We start from the raw sequence: 17,380 nt of genomic DNA on the forward strand, positions 1-17,380 counted from the left end.
TGGCAGAAGAACCTGTCAAGACGGTCTTCAACTCCCACCTCCGGCAGAGCTTTGACCACGTCCCGAGAGCAGTGGGGGACACTGAGTCCGAGTGGGCCTTGTTCCACTCTGCGATTGTCGAGGCGGCTGTTGCTAGCTGTGGCCGTAAGGTGGCCGGTGCCAGTCGTGGTGGCAACCCCCGTACCCGCTGGTGGACACCAGAGGTTCGGGGAGCCGTCAGGCTGAAGAAGGAGGCCTACAGGGCGTGGCTGGTCTGTGGGTCTCCGGAGGCAGCAGACAGGTACCGGATAGCCAAGCGGGGTGCAGCAGTGGCAGTTGCCGAGGCAAAATCTCGGGCGTGGGAGGAGTTTGGTGAGGCCATGGAGAAAGACTATCGATCGGCTCCAAAGAGGTTCTGGCAAACTGTCCGGCGCCTCAGGAGAGGAAGGCAGCAACTCGCTCACACTGTTTACAGTGGGGATGGGGAGCTGCTGACGTCAACTGAGGCTATAGTCGGACGGTGGAAGGAATACTTTGAGGAGCTCCTCAATCCCACCAATGCGCATTCCGAGGAGGAACCAGAGCTGGGAGGCCTGGGGATGGACTGTCCGATCTCGGGGGCAGAAGTTGCAGAGGTAGTCAAACAACTACACAGCGGCGGAGCCCCGGGGGTGGATGAGGTTCGTCCTGGGTATCTCAAGGCTATGGATGTTGTAGGGCTGTCATGGTTGACACGTCTCTACAACATTGCGTGGTCATCGGGGGCAGTTCCTAGGGAGTGGCAGACCGGGGTGGTGGTCCCCATCTTTAAGAAGGGTGACCTGAGGGTGTGTTCCAACTATAGGGGGATCACACTCCTCAGCCTCCCTGGAAAGGTCTACGCCAAGGTACTGGAGAGGAGGGTCCGATCGATAGTTGAATCTCAGATAGAGGAGGAGCAATGTGGTTTTCGTCCTGGCCGTGGAACTGTGGACCAGCTCTATACCCTTGCAAGGGTGATGGAGGGGGCATGGGAGTTTGCCCAACCAATCCACATGTGTTTTGTGGATTTGGAGAAGGCTTATGACCGTGTCCCCAGGGGCACCCTGTGGGGGACGCTCCAGGAGTATGGGGTGGGTGGCTTTCTGTTAAGGGCCATTCAGTCCCTTTACCAGAGGAGCGTGAGTTTGGTCCGCATAGCCGGTAGTAAGTCGGACCTGTTCCCAGTGAGGGTTGGACTCCGCCAGGGCTGCCCTTTGTCACCGGTTCTGTTCATCACTTTTATGGACAGAATTTCTAGACGCAGCCGTGGTGTGGAGTGTGTCGAGTTTGGTGGCAGGAGAATCTCGTCTCTGCTTTTTGCGGATGATGTGGTCCTCCTAGCTTCATCCAGCTCTGACCTTCAGCTCTTGCTGGGTAGGTTCGCGGCCGAATGTGAAGCGGCTGGGATGAGGATCAGCACCTCCAAATCTGAGACCATGGTTCTCGACCGGAAAAGGGTGGCTTGCCACCTCCGGGTCGGGGGAGAGGTCCTACCTCAAGTGGAGGAGTTTAAGTATCTCGGGGTCTTGTTCACGAGTGAGGGTAGGAGGGATCGGGAGATCGACAGGCGGATTGGTTCGGCGTCTGCAGTGATGCGGACGCTGAGCCGATCTGTCGTGGGGAAGAGGGAGCTGAGCCAGAAAGCCAGGCTCTCGATTTACCGGTCGATCTACGTCCCAATCCTCATCTATGGTCATGAGCTTTGGGTAATGACCGAAAGAACGAGATCGCGGATACAAGCGGCCGAAATGAGTTTCCTCCGTAGGGTGGCCGGGCTCAGCCTTAGAGATAGGGTGAGGAGCTCGGACATTCGGGAGGGACTCGGAGTAGAACCGCTGCTCCTCCGGATCGAAAGGAGCCAGTTGAGGTGGTTTGGGCATCTGGTCAGGATGCCTCCTGGACGCCTCCCCGGGGAGGTGTTTCGGGCATGTCCTGCCGGCAGAAGGCCCCTGGGTCGACCCAGGACACGTTGGAGAGGTTACATCTCCAATCTGGTCCGGGAACGCCTTGGGGTCCTGCCGGAGGAGCTGGTGGACAAGGCCGGGGAGAGGACGGCCTGGAGCTCCCTAGTTGGGATGCTGCCCCCGCGACCCGGACCCGGATAAGCGGAGGAAGACGAGACGAGACGAGACGAGAGACGAGAGACGAGATTGATTAAATGAGAAACACATAAGTCGACCCTTTATTGGTCCTGGGCCAGTTTGTCTCCAGACTCCAGGATTTATCGTCTTTTCCACTATTTAATCAACGATAAGATGTTCCTGGTAACTTTCCCTAAACATCCATGTTAAAGACAATAGACAGGAATTATGAAAGTGCAGCACCGGGCAGTGAGAGTGAGCTACAGTGAATTTCCACCTGCTTTTCACAATATTTCTAGACCCAGCTTATATAAATGTAGGATTTAGTCCTCGTTGTTTCTGTGGCAGTAGGAATAAACAAGTGCATATCATTGTGTTTTCATTGTTGTCACTTTGGCTTTAATAATTACGTTTATGGGTTTTCTTCCACTTTTGGGTTATTTTACACCGTGCATGAAGCAGAAACCTGTGGGTGTTTTTTATTCTAACGTGGCGTCGTGTAAAAACAAAAACACACATTGCAGTTACGTGGCGTCCTGCCCAGTTCACTTCGTGCGGCCACATCACTGGGGATGTTTCCTGGAAGCTGTTCCCTTGCTTTGCTTGGAGCCTAATTTGCATAAATGTTATCTGTCAGCGTGCTCACTCGTGAGTTAATAATAGAACTGTTGACATGACCTAAACACTGGCTTTTACTTTGTGTTCTACAAACAGAGAGAGAAGCGAGCTCGGGCTATATTAAGCTCCGTCAGTAACGGTAACACCTCCTGGAGACCAAAGGCACATCCATTGTCAGAAAAAACATCTAATTTAAAAGCCTCCAAAAACCCGACTGATGACAAGGTGTTTCAGCTGAATTCAGGTGAGGGTGAAATTAGGCTCAACGTGACATCAAATGAAATCAATACTGCAAACGCATGACAAATGTTGGCTTAATGTGAGAAAATGTTAGCAGCAAAAGGCGTTTTGACAATGATAGCCATGACGGTTTCATGTGATCTCGCTCCTTTGATCTTTCACCGGGTCTGTCTCTGCACAGCTGTTCACTGAAATAAAACCCGAACATCTTAATGTATCACTGCCAGCAACATTCCCGTCACGAGGAGAATCGTTTTCTAAAAATGAAAAATCTGTCAAATCGCCCGACTTGATCGAGAGGCAACAGAACCATCAAAGCAACAATGAGAACTATTAAAATTCTTTGTCATTCTTTTATGTTTTAATGATTCTTTTATAATTTAACATGAGATATTTTTCTGTAAGCCAAAAATATGAAATGACTTGTTGATTTAAATCAAAGTAGTGATCTGAGGTAAACACACAGACTCTCAGAACATCTCTGATGCTGTGGCTCCACATTCTAATGATCCTCTTTTTGCTGCTGTTTATTCTGCATTTAGACCTAAAAACATTAATTTCTGTCTGTCTGGTTGGTGCATGCCTCGGCGAGCTGGCGGTTGCCGTCTACTGATTCCTGAATGATTCTGACACATCTGCTGGATGCTGGATTCTTGTAGTTGCTCCAGCTTCAGATAACTGGAAAGCCTTACTTATTCTGTTCCAGCACTTTGGCTGGATCCTATTTTTGCTATCTGGCAGCTACTGGCTCTCCTTTTGGCTCTCCTTTCTCACAGGAAGAAGAATGAGATAAAAGTGTTCTTTGTTATGGGATGAAAAAAAAAATACTTTAAGACACAGAAGCACAATCGTCTAGCCCTTCGACAGGTCTGTGAAATGCGTACGTTGTAAATTTGGTGCATCTCATGCATCAAAACTACAGAAATACGGTTTATTTTGATTTTTGTTTCATTTCGACTCAAAAGAAAAAAAAATACCTCTGTGGTCCCCACAGATGCTAGAGGCAAATGAGGTCAACTATCAAAGTGCATCTGTGTCCGTCTGATGCCTAAAGGCTGTCAGAGCGGCAGCTATTTATACATCACGCCGGTGCTCTGTGGCAAGGACCGTACCTCTGCATGTCGGGGGCTGCTGGCTCCACTGGCGACTGGCCTGGCACTGAGCTGTAGAGGGGCCTTCCAGGGTGTAGCCTTTGTTGCAGGAGAAGCGCACCACATCATTGTAGTTGAAGCCATCGCCTGTGGTGCGCCCATAGATGGGACTGCCAGGGTGGCCGCACGTGACCGCTGCACATCAAGCAAGTACATGACAGAGAGAGGAGGTAGAGGTCAGAGGATAAAAAGCACCAAAGGAGCAATAGAAGACAAGGGAGGAAAACATATGGAGAAAATGCAATAACAATGACTGAAGTGACACAAAGTGCCAACTGCCATTTATGTATAATTAAACCCAGGGGATCATTGAAGAATAGGAAATTTGTTGGTGTAGACCAGTGAACCTCAACTAGTGGCCCACGGGCCAAATCTGGCACGCCAGACCTTTCCTCCCAGTCCCCCCAACCCTTTTGGCCCTAACGTTCCCAAATTGGGGAACTTTGAAGCTTAGCAGCAAAATTCATGTCCTTAATATCAACAAATATCGTCAAGCTGCACCTCTAAATACACTGCAGAGTCTTGGCTTAAACACCACATAAACCTTTTTTACATTCTCCATACACAACTAAAACTACGATCAAAAGAGTGACCGGAAACCCTGCTTCAAGTGGGAGTGTTTTAGCCACATTTCAGTCTCTAACGCTGCTAAAAATCTAAAAGTTCACACATTCTACCCCCTTATGAAGCTAAGACCCTACTGTCTTTTCTCACATCTCTCTACTCTGTACAGCATATATTGATCAAAGTGATACCAGAAGTAATCAAATCGACCTTGTGGTTATAGAAATATGCTAATTAAAGTATGTGTATGTAATATTCAAGTTGTTTTTCCAACAAGAGGATATGGGCCAACCAGGAAAAGAGAAAATGCACGTTCTGCTGTGTTTCTACAGGCTGGGCCATTAACATGGATCCACCTTAATACAATGGGAATGGTTGGTGATATTAACATCCTGTTTGTGGCACATTAGTATATGTGAGGGGCAAACTTTTCAAAATGGGAGGTGACCACAGTGGCCATCTTGAAGTCGGCCATCTTGGATCCAACTTTTGCTTTATTTCAATAGGAGGAGGGTCATGTGACACATCAAAACTTATTGGGAATTTCACAAGAAAAACAATGGTGATAAAAGGCCCACCCTGTATTTCAAATTAAACTGAGATAAACAGCCTTTTAATCAGAATGACTTCCAAGTTATGGTTCTCATTTATTTCAGTTAATCTGCAGAAGTTCTTAGAATGTCCCTTTTTGTGCTGTCCACTAGTTAGTGAAAAACTGTGGTGTTCTGAGGAAAACTGCTCACAGGAAGAAAGACACACATGTATATTACTGGTTGATAGGCTAAACTAAACTAAACACTAGAAAAAATATTTGGACAGAATATTTATATATTAAATAATTTAAAATGATGATAGAATAATGGGTCAACTTTATTTTAGAAGAGCATCTGGTTCTGATGGTGTCTGGACCTTGAAGAAATTTAGTTGAAGATCCCTGGTGTACAGTCTCTTTCATCTAGGACATGACAATCCTCAGTGTAAATAAATAAAACAACAACCGACTTCTCTTGCTGATTGGAGACATTTCACCTTTCATCCAGGCTTCTTTATTTCTGATCATAGATTGGTAATTCAGAGCTAAAACCATGTGAGTCGTAAAGCCAGTCTAAACAAGTCATGTCTCTGATGAGTAAACATTAGATTTAATGTTTGACCATCGTCAGGTAAAAAAACATGCAACCCAAGCCAGGTTCACCTGCATCTGTACAGCACAACAGCATTGTTTCTCATCTGCACTCAGATTCAAAAATACACTCAACACATCCGGGACGTTGGGCAGTTTAGAGCAATTAGCATATTTTTTTGCATCTGATTGCACTCATCCTCCAAAAATTATCCAAAGACGGTGGTAGAGGAGTTAATTGCCTGCCCCGTAACCAGAGGGTTGCAGGTTCGAGCCCGTCTGTTGTAGTCATGTCTTTGAGCTAAACTCTTCACCCTCCTTGCCTGCTGGTGGCGCCAGAGACTGGCAGCCTTGCCTCTGTGTCTGAGAGCAGCTGTGGCTACAGTGTAGCTCATCACTAACAGTGTGTGGATGTGTGTGAACGGATGACTGGTTGTGTTGTAAAGTGCCTTGGGGGGTTGTAAAACCTAGACCCTCACCCTCTGTTAAAAACAGAGAAAGAGCAAAAGCACAGAGAGCTGAATGGACTAAGATCAGAGACCCTACATTCATCTTCGTGTTTGTGAGTAAACAAGCACTGCTTCAATCATATTTAAAATATATCCTTGACCTTTTTAAACAGCCCCCCCCCCCCCCCCCCCCCCCCCCCCCCCGGCGATAAGGGATAAGGAGGAGAGGATTGGGTGGGTGTCCCTGCAAAACAATCTATTTTTTTGTTCCTCTGTGACAGATTCATCAGCATGTTATAAAAATGAACATTTACTACATTTTCACCATTTCTCTGGCTAATCCAGGCTTTTCCTCACATTCCTGCTTCTCTGCCGCGTTACTCTTCCAAACCTGACATGCAAATACCATCAGCTACAAGGACACCAGTCTGTCCACTGCTGTTGCTCCTTCTGCAGCTCACAATAAAATGCAGATGTTCATTTGTTAAGGCTTGGAGCTACAAATCACTCACTTGCGCCTGCAAAACTTCAGACTCTCTTTGTGATTTTGGGTGTATGGGTTTATGGAAAAGTTGATATTTTCTTACTGCTGCTGCCTTTTTCACATCCTTCTTGTGTCACTCATACACTCTCCAACACACACAGTTTCTCTGTGGTGGTTTGAAGTCATTTAAAAGTATGAGAGTACTTACAGATACAAACTGGGAGATATCCAGACCAGTTATGGTCTTGCTGACAGATCCGCACCGAGGAGCCAATGAGCCTAAACCCAGGGTTGCATTGGTAGACCACCGTGTCTCTGTAGCCAAAATTTTCTCCGATCACCTGACCATTCACAATCTGCTCTGGAACGCCACAGTGACCCGCTATAAGGTGATCAGGAAAAGGAAAACAACACAAAACATTTTCTTTTTAAATGGTTTCTTTTTCTTAAATTAAACCGTGACATTTTTTTAATTGACTTCAAATGGAAACAACAGCATATGCCACGGCTGATAGACAGTGGTATTTATAATGTATAACATGAAAACAAAAGCCAATAGAGAACAGTCTCACTAAATCAGTCATGCAGTGCAATGCTTTAGTTCAACTTCCCATCAGAGAGAATAATGGTCTCCAGTGGCTCCCACACAACTAATGGCTGAAGGGCACAAACACAATTTTGATTGTGCTGTCACTTTTAAATACAATTGTGATAACGACAGTAGAAAAGGAAATGACGGGGTCATGTTTTTTAAAAAGGTCCAGAAACAACGCAGCCGAACAGAATTAGTGTCTCTGGGAAAGCGTTTTCCTGCAGATTCTATCTCAAATACATACAGACGTCAGTGATAACTCTGTTTCTCTAATCTACATGTAGACATGTGGAATTCCTCAAAATCAGTGCAATAAGCTCATCGTGTTACTTTTCAGCTACAATAAATCCCCTTTCAGAAAGGAGGATCTTGCTGAGATTTCCACGGACAACACCTGGGAAATTGCCAGTGACTGAGACTCTGATTTCCCTAATTCATTCCTGCACCCAGAAACTTAGTCGAGCATTTTATTATCACACTCCAGTCGAGAGCTGCCAGATTCTGAATCGATAGCATTGGAGTGGGTGCATCTAGGATTCCCCGCTACGTTAGCCCAGCCAGTCACATTACCAAACCGAGCAAATACACTCTAGTTTTATTGAACTGATCCAACCTGGAGTTGAGTTTGGCGTGCTGGTGCCACACAGCTGTTAAGGGACAAATGTGACTGCCCGGAAAAGCTTCACATTCAGCTGCAGCGTGGCTTTGAATGCAACTCATCTCATTACGTACATCTCACTCTTTGCTGTGGTACACAGATGTGATGATGAGCAGTGGAAAGCTGCAGCGCGTTTTCTTGTTTATACATCTAAATAATAAGCTAAAGTTTTGCCAGTGCAGCTTGGATAGTCCTCCAGAGATTCTGATACAGCAGATTTCTAAACATTTGTGGTTTACAGACTCTAAACTGCAATAATTCCTGGAACCCATTGAAGAAAACTAATCTCCAGTCTTCTACAGGTAGCTGCCAAAGCTTTCAGCATAGTTCCTAAACAAATACTGTTTCCACTAGTTCTGAAGTCGTCTGATTTGAATCAGGCAAAACTGGTTAATGAGATTCACATCTTCACACTCTTCACAGACAGTGACATTATTGCCAACAGACGCAATCGTTACTTCTACCGTTTCCCCATCTGGTTCTCTTCTGGGCACATTGGCTCAACCACCACACTCAGTAGCAGTAGGCTGCCAGCAGTTTTTGACCAAGGTCACGATCATTCATGCCATCCTTACCCAGACACTCTGTCTCCATCCCACTCCAAAGGCCTGATAGGAGACACTCTCTAACGGTAGATCCGGTTAAAACGTAGCCAAGGTTGCAGCTGAAAATAGCCGACGCTCCGAAGGTAGTCTGAGTCCCGATTTTCTTCCCATCAGGAGGAGTGGGAAGATCACCACAGGAAATGACTGCAATAAGACGAAGAGGAGGGTAAAAAGAAGAGGAAGGAGATGGAGGAGGCACCGGTAGAGAGAGGGAAGAGACCAAGAAAGAATGAGACATGAGATGGAAGTTGGCTTACATCATCAGAGTCAATGGGAGAGCACAGTCATTTAGACCCATCTCACCGACCCTAATGCGATAAAAGGTGACCTGTACTATTTCATGGGGAAGATAATGACAGTGTTTTCCTTTGTCCAAACATCTTTCATCACACTAGCTGGCATCTCTTTCTGCCATTACATGAGCCATTCAGCTCCTTTGCTTCTCAAAAAGCAGTTCCCATGGCAGCAGAGAGCAGCTTTTATGGGGTTTCTTTCACGATAAACAATATCTAACCCAGGCTGAGAAAGAAACAGATGAAGTTCACAAACAGAAATCACTGAGCTGATGATCAAACCAATAAGAAATTCATCAAACCCTGTAATGTGTACTGTATGCTAATCTAGTGCAGCTGACGTGATGCATGACTGATTTTCTTTCGTTTGGCTCCATAATAATCATTCAATGAAACATTTTCAGTTTAGACAATTAATTGATGAACCACAGATTAATAGAGACTCTTTTCCAGTAGTTGAGAATTTATCTGTGAAGTATTAACTTTGCTGTTTGCATTCAGGGTTTTGTGGGCTAAACGAAGCCGTGTTTATGTTTTGGATCATGCAAGATTCACTCACTTCTGCACCGAGGTCGCTCATTCCTCCAGCTCCACACTCCGTTGGCCAGACACTGAATGTGAGCCGGGCCGACGCGATAGAACCCAGGGTTGCAGCTGAAGATTATTTTAGTCCCAAACTCATAGTGCAAACCGTTGACTATCCTCCATCTCCCGTGGTCAAGAGAAAACGAGCTAAGGCTGGGGCACAACATCACTGGTGCAAAAACAAAGGGAAAGGAAAAGAAATGAGCAAAGCAAATGGAAACGTTTTGTGCTCCAAGGACATTTGTCTTAATTCAGATTTAATTCTTTATACAGATGCTGCAACACCAAAAGCAATGACTGAATCAGTGGAAACAGGTGTGATTTTAAACTTGAACAAAACAGTTTATGTAAGAAAATATATTTACAGAATGGCACCATTCTTAAACCTGAAGGGTTTTTAAATTCTGCTGCAGTTTTCACTCATAAACATCGGTCTCTGTGATAAACAATCTAACTTAAACTAGAATATGAAACGATGCTCGAGAGTGAGGTGCAGACCATCCCTTAACTCTATTTCACTCTTTCATCCACCCGTTTCATCCCAATCCCACAGGTTGGTGTTTTTGGCATTAATATCCAGCTCCTCTCCATGTGGGACTGCACTCAACATTTTTATGACAGGACGGTTTTGTTCAGACTCTGATAATGTACAAGCTCTCCAGACATTTTTAACTCTCATGTGTACTGCCTCCACCTACAAACAGATAAACAAATAAACTCAAGCATTAAGCCAGCGAGGGAAATAAGAAAACTGGTTAAAATTATAGACCTCAAGAAACCTTATGAGGTTGAAGAATCATCTTTGTGCAAAAGAAACAATTTTCTGTCGTCATGTCTCATCTTCCTACTCCCGAACCGTGTGGTTTATTGTGATTACCCCCATCTCTCTAAATCACACTCCCCCTCTCCCCATCTCCTTCCATCCTGAGCTCACCGATGCACCGCGGTATCTTGTTGTGATTGCTCCAGGTGTCATCCGGCTGGCAGACTGTGGTCGTCAGTTCTTTGGAGGAGAGCCGGTAGCCACTGTTGCAGAAGTAGGTCACCCGTGTGCCGACGGAGTAATCTGCGGCAAGCACACCTCCATTCACTGGCGCAGTGGGCACACTGCATGACACAGCTACAGGCAGCAAGAGGACCATTGTTGGCAAACATGTTTATGCACAGCAAAAGGCATTTAAAAAAGAACCCTGTTAAGTGAGGGCAGGATTTGGCAATCACACACTGACTTGACTTTTGCAAGGAAAAATGAATTTTATGCAGGTCTGTTGAAGCACGCTGGCCACATGAACATGTACAATTCACACAAGAGGCTATTTGTTTTGCTTTCTAAGAGTTACAATTTCAGCGAGTTTAACTCAACAAGATGTACAGTAATTGCTTTCCTTGCTCCAAGAAGCCACAGTAGGATTAGACAGGCATCCTCATTCATGGCAGACACTTCAAATGATCGCAGCAGGGACAGCTCATGTGTGATTAGCAACATTGATAACATCTGCATTCAAATAAATCGAGTCTCTGCCAGAGCGCTGGTTTTCTGCACGATACCACAAAGGAATGGCATTTAATAGGAGAAGGTTATCATGGACAGAATGAGTTGCACCTGTCAGAAAAGCTTTCAAGAAGATCCATTTCTGTGGTGGCCACTGTTTCTACACCTGCAGTTATATTAACCAGGAAGACAAGTCTGTTGACACTTAGAAGACAAACGTTTTTTTCATGGGATTTGGTAGAAAGGCAATGAATGATTAATCTGTTGACAATAATTATTGTATTATCTCTAAACTTCCATGGTAGTTTTTGCAAAGTCTTTTATTATGATTTACACCGTGTGTTTTTAATTATACAGCTACTGTGAGGTGCAGGTGTTGAGGTTCAAAAGGTGATGCAAACAACTCTACAACTGCAACAACTTTCACAGAAAATATTAAAAGAATCATAAATAATTAATCGTGAGGAAATTGTGAAAATGTTCCGAGGACAGAAAATGAGTGTTTCTCACTGTCAAGGCACCTGGCCTTGTGAGGCGATGTCTTGCGAGGTCAGGCGCCTTGCTTACGGGGACACCGTCCTTCCTAGGTCAAAGAAAATGGTTAAATGGAACAGACTTACATCACGTCACTTCCACGCCGGTGACGTAACGTCACGTGACACAGGAGATAACATTATATTTAAGATGTATAAGTTTCAATATAAATATATAACGAACCTTTTACTTTTTAAATTGTGTATACATTTGTTAAATTATATATATATATATATATATATATAAATGAGGTACTATCCGCTAGCCACCAAAGCTGTGACTAATAAGCAAGTAATCAACTATAGATGACTTCTTTGTATATAAAAAAAACATTTAAAATTAATTGACTACTTTTAAACTTGAAATTTGCTCCTGAAGTAGCTGGCAGCTTCTGATCCGCCATTCTTTTGAAAATACTGCGGTGTATTCTGGGTAATTGTTGACCAAGGGTAGGCTACAAGACACGTGTATCCTTGCTCAGCTAGCTAAATGGCTAACAAACGGAGAACACACGCCTCGGTAGAACATGGACGTTGGAACATGTCTTGGCGGTTCCTGATGACGTATCTCCTAGGCAACCAGGGCGGGGCCAAGACATCAAGGTGGGACAATTGGGCTGATATCTAAAATGTTGTTTTTTTTTTCTTTTAAAGCAGTTAGCTAGGTTGGTTAGTTGCAGCTTCGGTGGCTAGCGGGTAGTAACATGCTTACATATTTCATTTAACAAATATAAACACAATTTGAAAAGTAAACATCTTATTAGTTATTTATATTGAAACGTATACGTATAAAATCTAACATTAACTCCTGTGTCACGGGACGTTACATGACCGCCATGGAAGCCGCGGTCACGTGATGCAAGTCTGTTTCAATTAACCGTTTTCTTTGACCAAGGAAGGACAGTGTCCTCGTAAACAAGGACATTGAGAAACACCCAAAAACAATGAAAGTTATGCTAAATATGTCATGAGCTGGGGTGAGTACTCTGCCCATCATTCACCATCTTTGAGTTTTGCCTGCAGGAGAGGGAACGCAGCTGATCCTCATCAGCCTGATCAGCGGGACGGCTTTAAAAGGAGGACGGTTTTCCTGACTCGACGCCGGATGATTAACTACTGACTGGCTTGCTTCACCTCTGGATCCTCTCCCGTCTTGGAGAGAAAGGATTATTCACTGGTTCGCTGCCTGGATTCCTAACTCCGCTCTGCCGTCCTGCTCTCCACCGTGATCACGCTCTCTCTCAGTTTCCTCGTAATCATCATCTTCCTCCATTCCACTCACCCACTTGGACTAAAGACAATTCTCCTCTGGATATCACCCCGGTTCATCTCCCCTCCACATTCATCCTGAACTTCCGCATCGTAAGTCCTGCCTACAAACATTCACTCTGGACTACAATTCCCAGTACTCACTTCTGGTTTCCTCTAGTTGCCGCTTCCTGTTTTCACCTTCCGCTGGATCGCCAGTGTGCCCTCAGTTCTCCTCATCATTTAATAAAAATTATTGTTTTACCTTTTACCTCGCCTCCGAGTCTGATTCTGTATGTCTTGGGTTAGACACTTACCCCAAAACATGACAAAATATGTGTTTATTCAATGATTGTCCCCACCTGTGTTGTGTTGTTGTTCGCTGCATCCATGCTAATGGTTGACTTTGGTGATATTTTTTATTACTAGCAGGTCCGTGTCCTCTCCTGTCACCTCTGTTGCTCTCCAAAGTTCTGTCCTGGGGCCTTTAAACCATATCCTTGTGCTTAATAAAAAATATGTAAATGTGTTATTAACTTTCATTGCTATGCAGATGACACCCAGCTCTACTTTTCCACTAAGCCAGCCTCTTATCTCCTTCCCACGTCTCTTGCTAAATGTCTACATGAACTTAAAAGGTGGATCTCCAACATTTTCCTTTAACAGAAGTAAAAATGCACAGATTCTTCTGACGAGGTCCAAGTCTGCTTTTTCCATCAATGTAATGTTAACTACGTAAGGTCTTCACACCTTACAGTTCTGTTGTTCTTGTTCACACCCAGGTCCCGTATCTTGTACTGACTACTGCAAATCCCAATGAAAAAATATCTATCCACAAACTAGAGTTTTGAGTTGTTTGCATCATCTGCAGAACTCATGTCCACATCATTCCTGTCTTTCAGCATCTGCACCGGCTCATTTAGAAATTCTGTATAAACTTTTAAATCCTTCACCTCAACTTCAAGGCTATCCATAACCTCAGTCCTCCCTATCTCCATCAACTGCTGCGGATTCACATCCCCACCCGTTCCCTCCGATCCTCCACCTTCATCCATCTTTTTGTGCCCACTGCCCACCTGTCCACCATGGGGTCCAGAACATTCCTCACCTCTGTAATCTCCCGTTGCTGACAGCTCGCCATTGTCTCGCTTCTACTTTTCAAGTGACATCTCAAAAAAACATTTATTCAAAAGGGCTTCCTTTTTAGGAAATCCAGTTCCCGTTTTCATTGATTTATCAATTAGAGGCCTTTAAAATATCACTTATTATTACTTTTGTCACTTGCCTTTATTTTGCAGTTAAATCATTTAGTTTTAATTTTAATGTGACCTTTGGTGTCTTCAGAGGCACTTATAGATAAATGAATGAATGAATGAATGAATGAAAAATGAATGAATGAATGAATGAATGAATGAATGAATTAATTAATTAATTAATTAATTAATTAATTAATATTTAAATGTTTATATACTCTAAATATATAATACTCATCTTTCAAGGCTGGTTTTACATATAAAGACATTCTTTGATGTTGTTAATGAAACTGAAGCTGTTTGAAAAAATCTGAATAAGGCTTAGATTAAAGTCTATAAAAAATCAGGGAAGAAATAATATTTACCATACCATACCATACCAATTTTATTTATTAAGTGCTGAACAAAACACACAATAAAAACAATCAAAAATAAAAACTAAATCCATTAAAATCAAGTAATCCAACCCTAAAAGGAAAGGTAGAAAGGGAATAAGTTAGACAGAATTAAAAGCCAGAGAATAAAAGTGAGTTTTTAAACGAGACTTAAAAAGGGAAAGAGAGGAAGAGAGTCTGATCGGGAGGGGCAAGTGGTTCCAGAGCTTCGGTGCACAAATTGAAAAGGCGCGCTCCCCGCGGGACTTACAGCGAGAGCTAGGGACATGTAGGAGGTGTTGGTCAGCTGATCGGAGAGATCTTGTAGGGACATATGGGTGAATGAGCTCAGACAAGTAGCCAGGTGCTAAGTTATTTAGGGATTTAAACACAAAAACCAGGATCTTAAACTCTATCCGGAGATGGATGGGGAGCCAATGAAGATTTGCTAAAACCGGTGTGATGTGTTCCCGCTGCCTGGTGCCAGTCAAGAAACGAGCTGCTGCGTTCTGCACAAGCTGAAGTCGAGCGAGAGTGGAGGAGGAGATACCATATAGCACTGAGTTAGAGTAGTCGAGACGGGAAGTAATAAATGCATGGACAACTGAATGAAGATGACGCCTTTTTAAAATGGGCTTAACTTTAGAGAGACGCCTCAGGTGGTAATAACAGGTCTTAACTACCTGGTTGACATGAATGTCCATTTTTAGTTTAGCGTCCATCACAACCCCTAAGTTTGTGACACGGTTTTTCAACCCACTTGTGATAAATGGAAGGGTCAGTTGGGGACTTTGAGAAGTACCAGGGCTGAAAATGATGGCCTCTGTCTTAGCGTCGTTCAGCAAAAGAAAGTTTTCTGACAGCCAGTTCTTCACATCATTGCAGCATTCAACAAGGGGCAGTAAGGAGTCATTAGGCTTCACAGAGGCATATAATTGGCAATCGTCTGCATAAAAATGGTAATCAATGTGGTGTTTTTTAAAAATGTCACCCAGGGGCAAAATATATAAATTAAATAAAAGGGGTCCAAGAATAGAGCCCTGAGGAACACCACAAGTCAAAGCCGCAGAGGGGGAGGCAGCACTACCCATCATAACATTAAAGGTGCGGTCACAGAAGTAGGACCTAAACCAGTCTAAGGCAGTCCCCTGGATGCCGACCAGCTGGTTCAGCCGAGTCAGCAGAATAGCGTGATCAATCGTATCGAAAGCAGCCGACAGATCCAATAAAACCAGCAATACATTAGAACCAGAGTCAAGGGTTAATAAAATGTCATTAAAAACACGAAGATGAGCTGACTCGGTGCTATGGAGGGATCGGAAGCCTGACTGGAAGGGATCCATTAAACCATGATCATCTAGATGAGACATAATTTGGTTAAAAACAGCACGCTCTAACAGTTTTGATAAAAATGGAAGCTTGGAGATCGGGCGAAAATTACTCATAACAGAGGTGTCAAGGCCAGGCTTCTTCAGAATGGGTTGAACTACTGCATGTTTAAAAGCACGGGGTACAACACCAGTGGATAAGCTGTTGTTAATAATGCTCAGCATAAGGGGGCCAGTGACAGAATATGTCTCTTTAAGGAGGTGTGGAGGAACAGGGTCAACCGGAGAACCTGACGGCTTCAAGGCAGACAGGAGGTTCTCAAGAGAGGACAAAGAAAGCAAGTCAAAGTTATCCAGAGACCGAAGCCGAATGGGTTCAGGATGACTAGTGACATAGGGAGAACTCATCTGAGCCCGGATACTAGCAATTTTTCCAAGAAAAAATTTCAAAAATTGAGTGCATTGAGCATCCGAGGTAGTAAGAGAGTGGTGGTCACTGGCTGAAAGAGCAGCATTGAGGGTCTGATACAGGACACGCTGGTTGCCAAAGGATGCAGTAATAATATTTGAAAAGAATTTATTACGGGCATCTTTAACTACTTTCTGGTAATGAGCCCAGGTATCTATCATTATTTGGTATGAAATCTGAAGCTTATCCTTTTTCCATCTACGCTCGGCTCTTCTGCACTCACGCCTGACAGATCTGGTAGTTGCACTGATCCAGGGATCCGACCGAACTTTAGAGCGTCTAGTTCTCATAGGGGCTATCTGATCTAGCACAGTAAGGCAGGAAGATTGAAAAAAGTGCAACAAATCATCAGTGCTAGAAAACACCGGCAAAGTGGAAACAAGATCAGTGAATAAAGTACAGAATTCTGTTGCAGTAGATGGTGTAAAAGATCGGGCTCTGCGAGCAGGCATTAAATTAATTAAAGAGGCATTGGATCTATGAAGGCGAAACAAAACCGGGAAATGATCTGAAATATGGACAGCATCAACAAACATGTCAGTGATCTTCAAGCCATGAGTGAGAACCAAGTCCAAAATATGAGAGCGTTCATGTGTTGGCATATTAACCAACTGGGTCAGGCCAAAAGAGTCAATAACATTTAAAAATTCTTCCACAAGAGGCTTCTCAGGGCAGCAAACATGAATATTAAAATCACCTAAGATAAGAACACATTCATAGTGTGAACAGATATCAGATAAAATATCAGAAAACTGGGTTATAAAGTCTCTGCTGTATTTTGGAGGACGGTACAGCAAGGCACAGAGAACGGGAGGTGAAGAACACAGTTCAAAGGCAGTTAACTCAAAGCTGGTAAAATCAGGGAAGGTGATGGGTTTACAGACAATAGTCCGTTTGAAGATGGTCAAAAGACCACCACCACGACCAATTGTTCTTGGATTATTAAAATATGCACAGTCAGCAGGTAAAGTTTCAGAAATAGTGGCTAAATCATCAGGAGCAATCCAAGATTCCGTTATGAGAAGGAAATCCAGGTTATTGTCAATAAAATAATCCTTAATAATGAATGATTTATTGCCAAGAGAGCGAGTGTTCATCAGGGCAAACCTGTACGGCGGTACTGGATCCAACCTGGGTGTATGAGAAGAGATGTGCTTCAGAACCCGAATGTTTGAGAAATCCACACCACGGTGGCACCAGCAGGGAGACGGAGCAGGGTGAGACGAGGACGCAGCGCAGA

General features: G+C 44.0%; 1 protein-coding gene across 6 annotated transcripts in view; it reads right to left on the reverse strand.

Annotated features, from left to right (window-relative positions):
- LOC107378702 (CUB and sushi domain-containing protein 3) overlaps nt 1-17,380 on the reverse strand; it is a 434,947-nt gene that overhangs the window by 110,527 nt on the left and 307,040 nt on the right. For all 6 annotated transcript variants that reach the window (XM_070550820.1, XM_070550818.1, XM_070550816.1 and 3 more), the window contains 5 exons: nt 10,378-10,563; nt 9,418-9,612; nt 8,536-8,709; nt 6,919-7,092; nt 4,052-4,225 (listed from right to left, as the gene is read on the reverse strand). In XM_070550820.1, the coding sequence (XP_070406921.1) occupies nt 4,052-4,225; nt 6,919-7,092; nt 8,536-8,709; nt 9,418-9,612; nt 10,378-10,563 (903 nt within the window). The remainder of the gene's footprint in view (nt 1-4,051; nt 4,226-6,918; nt 7,093-8,535; nt 8,710-9,417; nt 9,613-10,377; nt 10,564-17,380) is intronic.

Source organism: Nothobranchius furzeri, chromosome 5, assembly GCF_043380555.1.
Source record: "Nothobranchius furzeri strain GRZ-AD chromosome 5, NfurGRZ-RIMD1, whole genome shotgun sequence".
Taxonomy (NCBI): domain Eukaryota; kingdom Metazoa; phylum Chordata; class Actinopteri; order Cyprinodontiformes; family Nothobranchiidae; genus Nothobranchius; species Nothobranchius furzeri.